At 39.5% G+C, this 16336-nt stretch overlaps 9 protein-coding genes across 9 annotated transcripts; 5 read left to right on the forward strand and 4 right to left on the reverse strand.

Annotated features, from left to right (window-relative positions):
* Positions 1–2: 2 nt before the first annotated feature.
* On the reverse strand, positions 3–2720 carry EMW1 (tetratricopeptide repeat-containing protein EMW1; the record flags this gene model as incomplete). Its single annotated transcript, XM_037289522.1, has 1 exon — positions 3–2720. One exon carries the CDS (start codon positions 2718–2720, stop codon positions 3–5), a length of 2718 nt encoding a protein of 905 aa, XP_037145417.1.
* Positions 2721–2998: 278 nt separating this feature from the next.
* Positions 2999–3882, forward strand: RFA2 (Rfa2p; the record flags this gene model as incomplete). Its single annotated transcript, XM_037289523.1, has 2 exons — positions 2999–3005; positions 3071–3882. 2 exons carry the CDS (start codon positions 2999–3001, stop codon positions 3880–3882), a joined length of 819 nt encoding a protein of 272 aa, XP_037145418.1.
* A 217-nt stretch (positions 3883–4099) lies between these two features.
* On the forward strand, positions 4100–5554 carry GAS4 (1,3-beta-glucanosyltransferase; the record flags this gene model as incomplete). The annotated part of the gene is made up of 1 exon (XM_037289524.1): positions 4100–5554. One exon carries the CDS (start codon positions 4100–4102, stop codon positions 5552–5554), a length of 1455 nt encoding a protein of 484 aa, XP_037145419.1.
* Positions 5555–5631: 77 nt separating this feature from the next.
* Positions 5632–7854, reverse strand: SKP2 (putative SCF ubiquitin ligase complex subunit SKP2; the record flags this gene model as incomplete). The annotated part of the gene is made up of 1 exon (XM_037289525.1): positions 5632–7854. One exon carries the CDS (start codon positions 7852–7854, stop codon positions 5632–5634), a length of 2223 nt encoding a protein of 740 aa, XP_037145420.1.
* Positions 7855–8144: 290 nt separating this feature from the next.
* Positions 8145–8705, reverse strand: ZIM17 (Zim17p; the record flags this gene model as incomplete). The annotated part of the gene is made up of 1 exon (XM_037289526.1): positions 8145–8705. The coding sequence occupies one exon, from the start codon at positions 8703–8705 to the stop codon at positions 8145–8147; it is 561 nt and encodes a 186-aa protein (XP_037145421.1).
* A 193-nt stretch (positions 8706–8898) lies between these two features.
* Positions 8899–10080, forward strand: HG535_0F02070 (uncharacterized protein; the record flags this gene model as incomplete). The annotated part of the gene is made up of 1 exon (XM_037289527.1): positions 8899–10080. The coding sequence occupies one exon, from the start codon at positions 8899–8901 to the stop codon at positions 10078–10080; it is 1182 nt and encodes a 393-aa protein (XP_037145422.1).
* Positions 10081–10610: 530 nt separating this feature from the next.
* Positions 10611–13142, forward strand: ALR1 (Mg(2+) transporter ALR1; the record flags this gene model as incomplete). Its single annotated transcript, XM_037289528.1, has 1 exon — positions 10611–13142. One exon carries the CDS (start codon positions 10611–10613, stop codon positions 13140–13142), a length of 2532 nt encoding a protein of 843 aa, XP_037145423.1.
* A 200-nt stretch (positions 13143–13342) lies between these two features.
* KRI1 (Kri1p) lies at positions 13343–15094 on the reverse strand (the record flags this gene model as incomplete). Its single annotated transcript, XM_037289529.1, has 1 exon — positions 13343–15094. The coding sequence occupies one exon, from the start codon at positions 15092–15094 to the stop codon at positions 13343–13345; it is 1752 nt and encodes a 583-aa protein (XP_037145424.1).
* A 315-nt stretch (positions 15095–15409) lies between these two features.
* On the forward strand, positions 15410–15964 carry VPS68 (Vps68p; the record flags this gene model as incomplete). The annotated part of the gene is made up of 1 exon (XM_037289530.1): positions 15410–15964. One exon carries the CDS (start codon positions 15410–15412, stop codon positions 15962–15964), a length of 555 nt encoding a protein of 184 aa, XP_037145425.1.
* Positions 15965–16336: the final 372 nt, after the last annotated feature.

Genomic DNA, 16336 nt, shown 5'->3' on the forward strand with positions numbered 1-16336 from the left:
CATTACTGGTTTCTCATTTCTAGTAACCTTTCCCATCCCACAGAATCATCCCATCTATTTTTTCCTTTGCTCATTAATGCTTTGATAGTAGCGCGAGATTTATATTTCCAATCTTTGCAAACGAGTGAACCAGGTCCGAACTTACCTTCTATTTCACCCAGTGATTCGTAAGCCGCTATCAAGTCCTCACAGGCATCTACGGTTTCACTCCAAACATTTTCATCGATTTCCAAATCAGGATTATGCGAAATGGCTCTGTACGCTTTTTCATGACAGTCCAATGCAGCCCAGGGTCTTTTTCTCCACAGTTCTACTTTGGCTACCAACCTCCAGCATCTTGCATCACTGGTAATGACAGATGGTAAAGTTACGCAGATAAATTCTGTGCATGATTTCTGATAATGCGTAAGTTGTTGGTTATCTCCTGTAGGGTAATCAGAAGAAATGAGAACCTCAACTAGTTTTTCTACTATTTGAACATCGATTGAGCCATCTCCTGATTTATCTCTCCGTATGTCGACCAATTTTTTACATGCCAAAAGAACATCGTTCCATTCATTTAGTTTAAGCGCAACTAACATGTAATTCTCCCAAATTCTCCAGTTCTTCTGTGCATCTGAAGAAACGGCCTTCCTTAAACAACTAAAAGCTTCTTTGAGCTTTCCTAATTGAACATAAGCAGCGCTTAGGTTGGACCAGGACAATGCGTGTGTGGGATCAAGAGATACGCATCTCGAAAATGCTTCAGCTGCTAAGGCCATTTTATCACATTCTAACCCTACGCATCCGTAAAAATACCATGTATCGAAACTTAGAGGATATTGTCTCAAGGAATCATTTAAATGTTCCAAGGTGGCATCGTAGTTTCTAGAAAGACCAGATGACGCAGGGGGATTGTAAAAGTACCTAGCCAAAGAATTCTTTGCGTTGACGTATTTGCCAATTTTCCAACTTTTTTCCCATAGACCAGGATCTTGTCTTATATCACCTAAAATTGACAAAGCTCTCGCATCATTGGGGTTTTCCTCAATTCTTTTTACTAACACTTCTTCAGCTTTCTTCTCGTCGCCAACAGCTGCATAGCACAGCGCTATTTCGCAAGACATCCGCAATCTTTCGTAGATTTCAATGGCTGATCTCAGCACACCCAGTGACATATACTTTTCTGCCAGTGCCGCATCCAATTCCCAACGTGGAAGCAGTGGGATCTGGTGGATGTAACTCAGTCTTAAATGAGAATTTATATTGCCCTCCGGTAGTAGTCTGGATTCTATTCTTAGTCCCAATTCTTCCACAAGTGACTGCATCTGGAGTATTCCCCTTTCAACAGTTTTGGCTTTTGATGTTTCTAAGATTGATCTTTCCCATAATGCACGAGAATAAATAGTCCAGTTCTTTACACCCTCTTGATAAATAACCCTCGAGATTAAAGCTTTGAGCTCTTCTTCGACTAAGGGATCTTTCGCGGGGCTACTTTGCCTGATAACGTAAAATCTTAGCAGTAATTGGATATCATCATAATCTGCCAACTTAGGTTGCGCATTAGGGTCTAAAAGCATCAATTCTTTTGGTATATTCTCTTGACAAAGGGCTAAAGGTAGAAGCTTTTCTTCCTCAATTCCTGCATCTACGTCAAGTCTTTGCTTTTTTACCACCTGCTCATCTAGTGGTTCATCTGCAATGCTTTCAAAAAAGGGTTTTTCTAACAGAATCTCAGATTCCAAATGGAACTCTTCTGGCGAAACATTTTCTATATTGGATTGATTTTCTCTGAATAGCTCATCTGATGATTTTGCCAATATAATTAGTCCTGAGTGACTCTCCCTTTGAAATTTCGTTCTTTTTGCACGGGCACCAGTGAGTACAAATTCAAACTTTCTCAATTTTTTTACTTTTGTCAGTGAAGCTAGGCAAAGCTGTTCAGTATTAATAGCTAAAGAGCATTTGACATTTTCCAAATAGAAAATGGTGTAAATGCGTAACGTAACGTCTTGAGAACTGTGTTCAGGCAGGTCATTTGCAATGGCATGAGCTAAATCAATCGAACTAAAAATTACTGATAGCACGCTTGGTATGATACCTGAGGGTTCAGGCAAAAGAGATAGGTGAACCAATAAAGCTCTCCCTAGCCACCAATGTGCCACAGAAGAGAATCCGCTGCTCGTCAATGTTGCAATGTCGGGGACTGCCATATTGCTATCGGTTGCATTTTCAGACAACACTGTCTGGTTGGTAATTTTCTCAAAAATCAGCAAAGAGAGCACTAGGGAAAGGGGATCGTCGATCAAATCATACGCTTGCTGGCCACCAGATGACAGAGAGGCAATTAAAAGTCTGTTTATCTGTTCTGCTTGTTCTGTATTACCATTTAATAGGATATATAAAGAGCTCCTCGGTGGTAACGGACCAGTATAATTGCTCTGGAGAAAGGTCTGCAGTAAAGAAATTGCTAACAACAAAAGATGTTCACTGTTATCACAAAGCTTCTCAAGTATGGAATTCCTCAAAACATCGACGATGTTCGCATTATCAAGGGCAGACTTCAAATTCAACGTATCTTTTAAAGGGAGTACTGCTTCCTGGAATACCAAACTAGGGCGCCCACTCAATATATGTTTAGCCCACTCAATGGATTTCGCATCACAGTTTTCCAAGCCGTCATTCTCTAATACTTTGGTGTCAGAAGCCAATAAAAGATGGCTATATAGAAGAACAGACATTGAATGAGCGTACTGAAGGCTTTTCAGAAAGAATAAGACCCAAAGGCTACGGGCCAGCTCAGTAAACACTAGTTTTGCTTGTTAATAGACCTGATGCGATGACCTTCAGCTCTTAAAATTTTCAAATCACACATCACGTAAGAACAACATAGCCAGGAGTCGCGTTATTATCCAGCAAGTCGCGTTATCAAAAAGAGGGCTTTTTTAATGAATGAGATACAATTTACTCAGAATTTATCAACTAAGGAGCTCTGGTTATCTCAGTATATAACTTAACAATGGCAAGTATGTTACTCTACTAAAGCTTTTTGCTATTTCGGGGCAATTCACTAACTAGTGTTTAAATTTAGCGTATCAACCCTATAAAGAATATTCTTCTGTGGGTGGCGGCGGATTTGAAAACACAGAATCAAGGCCTCAAACTGGCGAATCCACCGCCTCTCCCAGTCGCTCCACTAGACTTACGCCAGTAACAATAAAGGAAGTTTTGGAGTCTAGGCAAGAGGTTCAGGATGGACCGTACGTTGTACATTCACAGGAGTTACACCACATATGTTTTGTTGGCGTGGTAAGGAATATTGTTGACCATACTGCCAATATTGTGGTAACTGTTGAAGACGGAACCGGCCAGATTGATGTCAGAAAATGGAGTCAGGATGCCAAAGATTTGGCCACCAGCCAGGATGATAATATGAACAAGAATTATAATTCTCAGTTGGCACAACAATATCATATTGGGACCTATGTCAAGGTGTTCGGTGCTCTCAAAGACTTTACAGGGAAGAAGAACATACAGTACGCCGTAATCAAGCCTATAGAATCGTTTAATGACGTACTGGCCCACCATTTGGAAGTAATCAAATGCTTCGCCATCGCAACAGGCAAGTTTCAGCAAGTTCAGGGAACAAAACCGATAGAAAATGGAGCACAATCACTTTTTGTTCAAGATACCGGTTCGTCAGATGATATCGCAGGGACTGTGTTGAAGTTCTGTAGAGAACAGTGCCAGGGCAAAGATGCCAATTCCTTTGCTGTTCCAATTCAACTAATAGCGCAAACTTTGAATATCAGCGAGGCCACTGCCAAGGACTGTTGCACAAAGCTAACCGAACAGGGCTATATATATCCTACACTTACTGAAGACCTTTATTTCGCCATATAGAGTAAACAGTATCGTTTTTCTGCCATACTCAGAGATTTTTCATTTTTTTAGGCTCACGCTAATTTTGCGACGCATATTGAAACGCCGGAGCTGACACAAAATAATATATATAATTAATAAGTAGCACGATGAAAGAGAAGGTAGTATCTCATTATCAAGCATTACGTACCCGACGTTATTTGTATAGGTCTGCTGCCTCGAGTTTAAAAGTGGAAATATGATTTTGCCTTCAGGTATTAGTTCAGTTTGGGCAGCTGCGGCTTTTCTGACATTTATACCAATGAGTTATGTCAGTGCTCTTATAGATCCAATCGAGGTTGATGGTAAACAATTTGTTTATTCTTCAACGAAAGAACCTTTCTATATAAGAGGTGTTGACTACCAACCGGGCGACTCATCAGATGTGAATTATGAACATGACCCGCTCACAGATGCGAATGTTTGTGCTCGTGATATTCTTTTGTTTCAAGACTTAGGAATCAACACAATTAGAATTTATTCTGTAAACCCAGATCTGAATCATGATAAATGTATGTCGATGCTTGCTACTGCTGGGATGTATTTGATCCTTGATGTGAACTCTCCACTACCAAATCAGCATTTGAATAGATATGAACCATGGACATCTTATAATCCAGTCTATCTTGAACATGTTTTCAAAGTTGTTGCTCAATTTTCACACTACAATAACACACTTGGATTTTTTGCCGGTAACGAAGTAGTGAATGATAGAAGATCTGCACAATATTCTCCTACGTACATCAAGGCCTTGGTGGGCGATATGAAAGCTTACCAGGAAGAGCACTGTGAAAGAAAAGTTCCTATTGGCTATTCGGCCGCTGATGACCTGAATTATAGAGTTCCTTTAGCAAGCTACTTGGAATGCTCTGAGGATTCTACAAATGATATGAGTGTCGATTTTTATGGTGTCAATTCGTATCAATGGTGTGGGAAACAAACGATGCAAACGTCGGGTTATGATAAATTAGTTGATGCTTATAGAACCTATTCGAAACCTGTGTTTCTATCAGAATTTGGATGCAATAGAGTTTTGCCTCGAACTTTTGAAGAAATAAGTCCTCTTTATTCTGGGGATATGTATACAACTTTTAGTGGAGGCTTGGTTTATGAATACTCACAAGAAGACAATAACTATGGGTTGATCCAATTAGATGACGACGGTAATGCCCAAATATTGCAAGATTTTCACAGTTTGAAAAAACAATATGAAAAGGTAGAGATGCCTTCTAGAGAAGACGTGGAAGAAGCTATAGCTAACGATCCTATTATGTCAGAAATCGACAAGAACCATTCTCCTCTTTGTCAAAGCAAATATGAAAATCTAAATATAAAGACGAAAATAGAGAAAGGTTTAGCAAGCTCTTTGATTAAGCATGGAGTCTCGGTAGAAAAGGGAGAATACGTACCTTTAACTGAAGAAGATATGGAGACTACATACGCGATCTCCGATGTAGACGGTACGGATTGGAAAACAAACAGAAGGATTAAGGCCATTAGAGATGCAGAACCTATAAGCTTTAAAGACCCTTCTGAGTCCAAAGATGACGAGAATTTTGAAGAACCCAAGAGAAACTCCTCTGATTTGATCAACGTCTCCCTTTGGTGTATTTTATTTGCATATCTATTAAATTTTATGTTTTGTTCGCTATAAGTTACTGATCACCGAAAAAAACAAACTCAATAATATATAATACAATATCGAACTAATGTATTTGCTATGGCCAGTCTTTAACGCTTGGTCATTCGTTTTGTCCCATAAGAGTATAGCATGACTCCATCTCTGTCTCGAACTTCGATAGGCACGTTGACATTCAAAACAGGTTTCAACAAAAGTTCCCAGTCGTATCTCGATCTAGGTGTGCAAAAAAGCCATTTTCTGAGCATTTGTATGTGCACGGATTTGAATTCAGACAGAGACTTCAAAAAGCACCAAAGGTTTGTATTTGGTATATCTTGAAAGCATTTAGAATTTTTATAATTGTTGAAGAAACCATTATCCATTTGACCCAATATCTCCGACTCCATCAAATCGGACTGCGGTTGGTTTTCGTGAAACTGTAGTAAACAGTTCTTAAAACATTCTCGAACTGCGCCATCCCAATAGTTTTGAGTTGAAACGGTTTCCGGCACAGCGTTATTCTCATTATAGCTTGGTATTAGTGTCTGCTGATCATCATCTAGAGACCTGATCGTTTTTTCACAAAAATATTGTGGTGACAAGGGGAAGACATTTGTAAAAGGAATATTTACAACGCTTATATTAATATTTTTACGGGGCAATCTATCCCACAGCTTTTTGAAATAGTGATAAAAGTAGTGGAATGACGGTATTCGCAATTGGTGAAAATACTCGTCTTGAGATTTGGTAATGTATGCTTGACGCTTTTTATTTTGTCCGTATGGAATTCTTGGTAGGTAGTTCAAATTCAGGGAGATAACTACCGCAGTCGTAGGCGGCGGTGCCTGTAGGCATATGTCAACTGGTTCTTCAAATAAAGTTTCTGTGAATGATGCGCAATCGCTATCACTGTCAACTTCGGAATTTGGAATATCATCGTTATAGTAATAATTATCGCTTACTAGCTGCTGGTTGATAAAGCATGGACTGTTACAGTCTATCGTCAAATCTGTAAGTGACGAGAAACAGCTGCACAATAGCATGTCGTACTTGCTGGTAAAGTTCAAAAGTTTCACATTCCTCACACATTTGAAATAATCGTGAAAGAGCTTCAATATACCATTTCCTGGGATTATCTTGCAGGATTTCAAAGTCAATAAGTGAACTGTCGAATGCAAGTCATACACACCAGGCGCATCCAAACGTAAATGAAACGGGACATATTCCAGAGGGGTATCAAGAGAATCATTGTCAATGATCAAATCTTGCAAAATCAGTTCATTGATTATTCCAAAGCAACATAATAGGTTAGGTCTTAAATAAACCTGTTGTTTATTCCTTTTATCCAGAGTCGCTCTTATTTCTAAAGTTTTAATTCTACTTAGGGAGTAAAATTTCTTCTCATAATCAGCAATAAATTTTGTGGATATCTCAAAACTACGAAGATCACCACTGTTGATGGATTGCTGACCATTTATAATCTTTTTGAAAAAATCCCTCGATCCATCATTAAACACTGAGTACCATAAAGGAATCTTAAAATTCGGTTCCACATTCGTGAGTCTGACATGGCAAAGATTAGGAAGATGATCTATAATAGCAAGCATCAGCTCAATATACGTATAATGGCTATATTGTGATTCCAGCTTGTTTAACTGTTTGTAACACTCAAACGGTGGGACATGGCTCGTGTCCTGCGGTACAATGTAGTTAGTACTGCCAAGAAATGAGTTGCTATTCGAATTTGATTGCTTTCTGGTTAGGGAAGAAGACCTTGAATTACTGGAAACTGTCCGACTTTCGTTATTGAACACGTACGAGCCACCGATAACGGAGGCCTGCCCTTTCCTATTATGAAACTTTCCGTATTTCAGTAGAGCATCTTGACACTGGGGATTGCTGAATTCAATAGCCTTAACTAAAAATCTTATGTTCTGAGAATCGATTGACTCCTCCTTCCTGCCTAGTAATGCATTTGCGCTATGAAATTCTGAATGAATTAGGGCATTGAATTTCAATAATGATAGTTTATTATCTAAGACAACATCTTGATAAAGGAAGCGATTAGAAATAATATCATATAGCTGTGAGTTCACTCTGCATAAAGAAAGAAGAGTAGAAACGTCCAAACATTCAAGTATTTGAGTCAAGATTTTGAATGGCAAATTTAACAAATGCAAACTGTCATCCTGCACCTCTGTGGAGTCCGGGCATCTGGTTCCATGCTTCCTTGATGAGGTTTTGCGTTCATGCTTTTTTGGAATCTCAGAAGTAGTGTCCTTTGAAGATAACGAGAAATACTTGGACGTACCAAAAAGCTGTAATCGGTTCATAGTAACTTCATGTAATGCAATCGAGCGCCTTTAGGGCTTCGTTAACTTGTGACCTTCCTGTCCTTTCTGTTTTCGTTTTAGCTTTCTTAAGTTTAGATTTTCGATTGTATTTTAGACGCTAACAATCTATGATATAATTAAGGCCACCACGGGCTGACTCTGTTGCTGAATAGAATGGACTTAAAAAAAATTGAATCAGTGCATTTTCCGATAGCAGCTATCTATGTTATAAACGTGTAGCTTATATACTATGTGTTGAAGTGTGTTCGTATATAAATAACAAGGCGTCCTCATTGGGCATCTTTTGACGGGTTTGGCAACTCACGCACCACTTCATTGTCCAATTTCTTCCTCAGATCTTTTGGTGCATCCTTTGCATAATGGCCTATTACATTCCGTAGATTTTCTGGTATATCCTCGAATACCAGGTCATCTGTAGTTGATGATAAGGATTCTCCTTTGGCCTTTAGGATATCCTCTATGGTAACACTATCATCTCTAAATATTTTCAAATGATCTGCTATAAGGTGTCTTGCGTTACATGATGGACATTTAATCAGGACCGTCCCACCCGTATATGCTTGTTTCGACATGGTGTGCGATGATCTTGTATTGCATTTTTTACATGTGAACGCAATCATCATCATAGGCTTGTCAACCTTCAAAGTAGCCATCTTACTACCTTCATTTTTTCGTTTCTCGTCATTCAGCAGCCTATTGGAGGTAATAAATGACCTACAGCCAATTCTCTGGTGAATAATAGCTTTTATCAATGAAGATGTGATTTTACATTGTTCAGTAATCAGAAGCCGTCTTGGTTGTCTTAGCAGCAAGCTGGATCTCAATAGCATCTTGCGAAGTATCCAACAGATTTCGGTGCAATATTTTACTCATCTAGGTAAACTAATTAGATTGCGACTTTATGCATAATTTGGTTAAAATTTCATCTCGATTTCTTCAATTAACAAAAAAAAACTACTTAAAAGACAAAACACGTAAAGATCTGTTATAGTAATTTTGACAAAAAACAATTGTTGAAGGTTTATGATGGCTATAGCGGGTGAAATTCAGGGGCAGGAAAACCTGTCAGATGAGCAAGAGCAAGAGATAGCGAATATGATTCTGAAACGAGCAGAATTGGCTCAAATGACACGTCAATTGAAGGTGAATCTAAGTAAAGTCCCCAGTCCAAATGTTTCACACGATAGTAACTGCAAAGTGACTAGAAAGAGGAAATCAAAAACAGGTGGTGATAGAGAAATTGAAGAGGCCATCAGCAAAGTCTCACCAAAGAAAAACCGCGTTAAAAACGATGCTGACATCAAGGATAAAGGTAATCAAGATGATATACATCTATCTCCTGTAAAAGCATATCGTAGACCAGGAACACCGCCCCCTGGCCCACCTGCCTCATCGTCTTCTTCGCTGAGAAGTGATGGCGACCTTTTGGGGAAATCAGAAGATATACCAACGACGCCTAAGCCAAATAAGAGTCAAAATATCCCACCGGTAATAGTATCAGGTGTCACTAGCGTAAAGGACAAGGATAACAAGCATGCACATCTTGATCACGGAATGAAACAAGTCATGCGGACGCCGAGACGACTCAGCAATCATACAAGAACGGGTTCTGAGAACGATGTTGCAGTAGATCTACTTATGTATCTCGCAACAAGTCCCTACACATCTTCTTCTAGTCTCAGGGGTTCCAGACACGGTGCCCATGAGATGTCGCACATACCAACAACACCAATGGCATACGGCAATGGCAATGCCGGGAGTGATGACGAGGATGAGGCGATAAGATTCTCTCACCTAAAACCCAGCATCTCAAGCCCACAAAGCACCTTCAAAGTGCCAATGCATGTGGTACACAACAGCATTCCATCATCCGCGTCGCACTCAGAGCTACTCATGGAATCCCCGTCGTTATACATGGTGGCAGCTTCGCCTTCACCACAAAAGAGGATATATGTGAACTTAAGTTCTCACGAATCGCATTCTAATTCGGCGTCTTCGGGTCTTCTTCCGCACGTCCCCAGTACACCGTCGAGAGAGCTCAGAACTTCTGCATCGCATTTACTAAGGACACCAAACTTCAACATGGGCGACTACGTGCATAATCTATTCAGTCCTTCGCCAAGAGGTAATACCATCACTAGTGCTGGAAATGCATCGTCCACATCACAGAACAATCCCGCCGAATCAACAGGAACTAACAAGTAGTACAGTAGCCATTCAAAGTCACACAATGTCCCTAAATAATCCATACATACATTTAGACCGCAATCTTGGCATTCTAATTCATTTTCAGCTCATCGCTTCATATCAACCATTGTAGAATTATACTCACACGTGTGCCTTAAGCACAAAAGAAAAAGGCGTATTTAAGCAACCTGGAAAATTTTACATAGGAGGAATCAGGCAAGGAGAAAAATAATTCTTAAGAAGCTCTTCAAAGGATTCATCAAGAGTTCCCAATACTGTTTACCCCAACACTGTTTTTCACAGGATTTGTGGTATTGGTCATTCACTAGATTATGATCCGTGGGCTCACTGGAAGTGCTACATAAGACAGAAACTCGTGATTTATCGTTCAACCAAGTAAAGTTACAAGCTTTAGAAACCACTGTGGATAGGTACGCAGTGTATTTGAGGAATTGAATAATACTTAGTTTCGAAAACGGTTTCCGTTTTTACTGATGGTAAGGTGAACTCTTGGGTGATATATTATTAGTTAGGTGAGAAAGCAAGACATGTCTGATGGATACTCATCGCACAGCAGGTCCTCTTCGGACTTGTCACCAACTGCCTCTTTGGGAAGTTCAATGATGTCAATGAATACAGAGGACCACAATGAACTGTATGACCATAGACAGCACCAGGACTCTTTATCTGTGCCCAACAATGGTGCAAACGCTGCTATCAACAATAATAGTACGGAAAATGTCCAAAATGTGCCAGGTGCGAGTGTGGCTGCTCCGTTAGCTTCAGATGCTCCTGCGACATCTCCCTTGTCATTGCTTGGTGTTTCCCGCGGACGTGGTGTCAGAACGACACAGAGTAATAGCAGTAGTACGGTTCCTATGGCCAGCAGTGGAGCAAGAGCATCGAGACTAGCTCAAACAGTGTCCAACCATAGGACATCGTTCGATAAAACTGAGTTTGGATCGAAGCCTAAATTCAAAAATACTAAAAAATCAAAGGCCTTACATTCGAGACGCGGTTCAAGAAGTTACTCGATCTCAGAGAATATCACGAAGTTGAAAGAAGACCTGACTTCTTCCGCAAATGCTAGTAGACCTCCAAATCAGAGTGCTGACTCTGCTAACGCTCCAAATCAGCAAAGGTCTAGGGCTAATTCAACTGCATCTCAAAATACTAATAGCAACAAGTTGAATTTAACTCGTAGCATTTCACATCTCAACACAGGTAACAACACTGGAAAGCAGCAACAACGCAGGGCTTCATTCGATTCTGATGATTCGCAAGCTTCGCGAGATTCGATGGAGACAGAGGAAGATGTTTGTTTCCCAATCGAACCACAATATCATATACGAGTTAATGGTATTCATTTTGGTGAACTGGAGGATTTTGCAGAAACGACTAATGAGCAAAGAAGTCACTATATTGAACCAGCAAATATGCAAGGAGCCTACGAAAGTTCACCTGCTTTCAGAAACGGCGGAACTTCAAGTTCCACTTCAACAACTATATCATCTGCAGCGTTAAAATACACGCCTCCAAAACAGACAATTGAAAAAATAGGATCTCATACGAGTAAGAATTATTTCAATCCGCAACCTGGTATATCTTTTGGAAGCAATAAAATTGAACAGGAGGACCAACACGACACGTATGAGAAAGAGCATTATCAAAACAATGGACAATATGAGCAACAGCAATCACTGTATACTCCGATGGAACCACCATTTTACGTTCCAAATAGATTTTCATTTTTTTCTTCAGAATCTGAAGAAACTGTACATGCTACTGATATCCCATCTTTACTTAAACCAGGACAACATTTTTCAGAGTTATTCAGAGATGGGGAGCCAACTTGGTGGCTAGATTGTTCTTGTCCTACTGACGATGAGATGAAATGTATCACTAAAGCATTTGGTATTCATCCTTTGACCGCAGAAGATATTAGAATGCAAGAAACTCGTGAGAAAGTTGAATTGTTCAAATCCTATTATTTCGTTTGTTTTCACACTTTCGAAAACGATCATGAGTCTGAAGATTTTTTGGAACCAATAAATGTCTACATTGTTGTTTTCAGATCTGGCGTTTTAACATTTCATTTTAATCCAATTTCTCATTGTGCCAGCGTCAGGAGGCGTGTTCGTCAATTACGTGATTATGTGAATGTTAGTTCTGATTGGATTTGTTATGCGCTTATTGATGATATCACCGATAGTTTTGCCCCAGTCATTCAATCTCTTGAATACGAGGCAGACTCCATTGAGGATTCTGTTTTTATGGCCCGTGATTTAGATTTCGCTCGTATGTTACAGAGAATTGGTGAGAGTAGACGTAAGACTATGACACTGATGAGATTGCTAAGTGGCAAAGCGGATGTCATCAAAATGTTTGCCAAGAGATGCCAGGATGAGGCTAATGGTATCGGTCCGGCATTAACATCACAAATTAATATTGCAAATTTGCAAGCAGCAGGAATCAATCACTCTAATAAGGATACGATGCTGCAGCAAACTACTCAACCAAGGGGCGATATAGCTTTGTATCTGGGTGATATCCAAGATCATTTACTCACAATGTACCAAAATTTATTAGCATACGAGAAAATCTTTTCGAGATCTCATACAAATTACCTCGCCCAATTGCAAGTTGAATCTTTTAATTCTAACAACAAAGTAACAGAAATGTTAGGTAAAGTTACAATGCTGGGAACCATGCTTGTGCCATTAAACATCATACCAGGTTTATTTGGTATGAATGTGCGCGTTCCAGGTGGTGATGGTGTTGGAAGCTTTGGTTGGTTCTTCGGTATTCTGAGTGTAATGGTTTTATTGGCTCTTTCTGCTTGGTTCGGTGCATCATTTTGGATCAAGAGAATTGATCCACCAACTACTCTCAATGAGGCTGCAGAAAGTGGAGCAAAGTCTGTAATTTCAAGCTTTTTGCCCAAAAATACCAGAAACAACGAGGGTAAGAAGGTACCAGCTGCTTCTAAATTCAACCCACTACATCGCCAGTATCCTGGACTGCCGCCATCGAATCATTCAGTCGCAAGCTTACCAAGTAAGTACAGTCGTTACGATTGAAAAAGACAGAAGAGGCCGCTACCACCATATTGTGATATGTGTAATTATATTTTGTTTTAGTACTTGATCTTCTTTGACAGCTCTTCTAGCCGTTATTTTTTTGTAATATAAATTACATATAAATTACATATATATATAATGAATCCTATTGCATTGATATTTATTACGAATTCTGCGTCAAAAATGAAGGCAACGCGATTCTATGAAGATGACTTGTGTTTTCTTGCTTTGTGTACTTTTTTTTCAGTCTTAGAATCTGAATCAACAGGAATGATAATAGACCCGTCAGTATTCCCATCCGAAGCTATCATACCATTTTCGTTCTTGAAAACTTCTTTTCTCCATTCCCTTAATCTTTTAGCCTTAGTAACCTTTCTTTTGTCCCTCATTCTTTGTTCCTTTGGCCTATATGGAGCGAATTTTTTCAATCCAATGAACTGGTTTAATTGAGCATCATCTGCTGCAAAAATTTCCTTCGTTGTAAGCCCAAAACTTTCAGGGGACACTTCACGATAACGGAATTTGAGGTCTTGCTCTTCCTTAGAACGTGCTCTTGATTTCCTTTCTTCTTTGCTTTTTTCGACCTCATCAATTATAGCTAATTTATTGTCCTCTACTGCATTCTCAACTAAGGCTCTTAGGTTTTTCTTTTCCTTTTTCTCTGCCATTTTACCTTTTTTCTTTTCCTTTCTTGACTTGTTGCTGCTTTTTTCATCTTGGTGCTTGTCTGTATCTTGTATATCATCCTCCTCCTCTTTCTCTACATCGACATCCTCAGCCTCTTCAATATCTTGATCTTCATAGAAGTCAGCCATCACTTCATCATCGTCATCCCAGGTTGGCTTTCCTTTTTGCTCATAGAACTCTTCATTAAACAATCCACTTAATACTTCATTCCAATCCTCCTCTTTGTACTCATTGTTCAGTAGAGTATTTGTAATTTTCTTAATCATGGCCTCGTCAATATCTGCGCCATACTCTTTTTTCAATTGTTCCAAGACATCAGTCAACTTATGAACTTTTTCGGTCTTCTTCTTTTGTATTGACCTCTCCGTTTCTAACATCTCTTTGTTTTTTATCTCTCTCTCCTCTTCTCTCTTTTTCCTACGTGATTTGGAAGCAGCTCTTCTCGCGGTAGCTTGATTACGTGCATAAGAAACAATATCTGCAGAATTTGGATCCTCATAGCGGAAGTTGTAGGCAGTCTCAAATTGTTCTACCGCATCTTCAAATTCATCATCATCTTCCTGCATATCTGAATCATGATCAAGTGACACAACTTTATCACCCTTTCTTGGAATCCAAGCTTGATTATTGATAAATTCGTCTAAAAATTTTTCCTGATTCTGCGCAGGATCAGGCAGATTGAGGTTTGATTTTTCAACTTTTTTCGAGGGTGTTTTCTTTTTCAAAAAGTCCTCGTCTTCTTGATCGCTCTCTACTCCTTCATCAAACGCGTTTTTGATTTCATCTAACAGCTTAGTCTTTTCTTCTTTTTGCTGGTCAACGTACGACTGCTTACCGTCAATGGTACTTTCCTCTTGCTCTTCATCTTCCGCAAATGTATTTCCTGCTAGAATGTTCATTCTGTGGTAATCCTTTAGGTAAATTGGTTTATGTTTCTCATTTTTCTCGTTTGCATTGGCTGTCCTTTCAGCATCATGAAAAAATCTGACCTTAGGATTGAATAGAACCTCCTTATCGTTTGCCCGTATTGCCTTGAGGACTTTCTGAATACCCTCCTCAACCTCTTCCGTGATCAGTTCACCGTAATCATCCTCCTCTTCGCTGGAAGATTCATCGCCACTAGCGTCAGAGATTTCTTTTGGTGTTTCTATTGTCGGAAGTTCTGTTTCTTTATCTTCTTGAGCACCAATCTTGACATGCACTTGTTTGGCTTCTTTTACAGCGGTCTCTCTTGCCTTTTTAGCACTTGATTTCTTTCTGGGCATTTCACTAAATATGCAACAGATCCTATGTCGATAATGGTCTCACTACTCGTATCGATGAGATGAGATGAGATGAGATGAGATGAGATGAGATGAGATGAGATGAGCATCTGTTACTTTTCAATTTTCGCATTGTTTCCAAAAATTTTCATGGTGGTCCGCTCGCGGTCTGGGTGGGATACGATTTTTGATAGCGTATCAATAAGTGAAGTTAAAGAACGATATTATAAGGGAGACAAGGAAGGCAAGTGAACATATTGATACAGCTATTGCTCGCAAGCTTGCCTTTCAGTGCTGTTATCTCAATATATAGGTGGAATGGATTTGGAACAAGAACGTGGAATTTTTCGTTTCCCCTTTAAATTTCCCACGTCTGCTGGTATCAGGAGGTTGTGTGTATATTTCTCAGGGATCCTGTATGCAGTTGGATTTTGGCTCTTTCTCGATGCCGTGATATATTCCAAGCACGCCAATGCATCGGATGTTCATGTCACCTTTGTCGATTGGATACCTTTCCTCTGCAGTACTTTCGGTACGATGATTGTAAATTCGATTGAAAAGAACAGACTGTTACAGGGCGCTTTATCTTCCGGCAGTGGTATAACCTCATTAGGAGGAGACTCTCTAGATTCCTCCGTAGCATGGCAGGCTCGCGTCGTATTATTTTTCGGCTTTGCTCTATTGGCAGGTGGATTATCTGGATCTATTGTTGTCTTGATAATCAAATTTTTAGTCAAAAATTACAATACCTATCCAACTGTTGGCATGGGTATAAATAATGTTTTGGGTAACTTTTGCATTGTCTTGAGCTGCATTGTTCTGTGGATCGCTCAGAATATGGAAGATGAATATTCTTATTCTTTGACGCTTTGAACAAAATTCAAAGCGGCTTTTAAGAGGAAAGGGACGTGAAACCACTCATTTCCGATACATATATCCTATTTCTCCCATAAAAATCAGACGGTCAATTGGTATACTAATGATGTGCAAGGTAAATTACTTTTACATTCGATATCCCAAAGCTTCAGCGGGAACTCTTTGAAATACTTTAGTTTTAAGAATCAATAATAAAAACCATATACGTGCTCGTAAAGTTTTGAAGTACTTCTAAAATTTTTGTAAAGCTCTAAAATTCGAGATTAATTTTTAACGCTGACTCGTATTTGCACCTGTCGCTGCCAGACGCATGCCATAATACGGGCACGCCTTATCCATTTATTCGGAATGTGCACACTTTTTGATGTA

Source organism: Zygotorulaspora mrakii, chromosome 6 (assembly GCF_013402915.1).
Source record: "Zygotorulaspora mrakii chromosome 6, complete sequence".
Classification (NCBI taxonomy): Eukaryota; Fungi; Ascomycota; class Saccharomycetes; order Saccharomycetales; family Saccharomycetaceae; genus Zygotorulaspora; species Zygotorulaspora mrakii.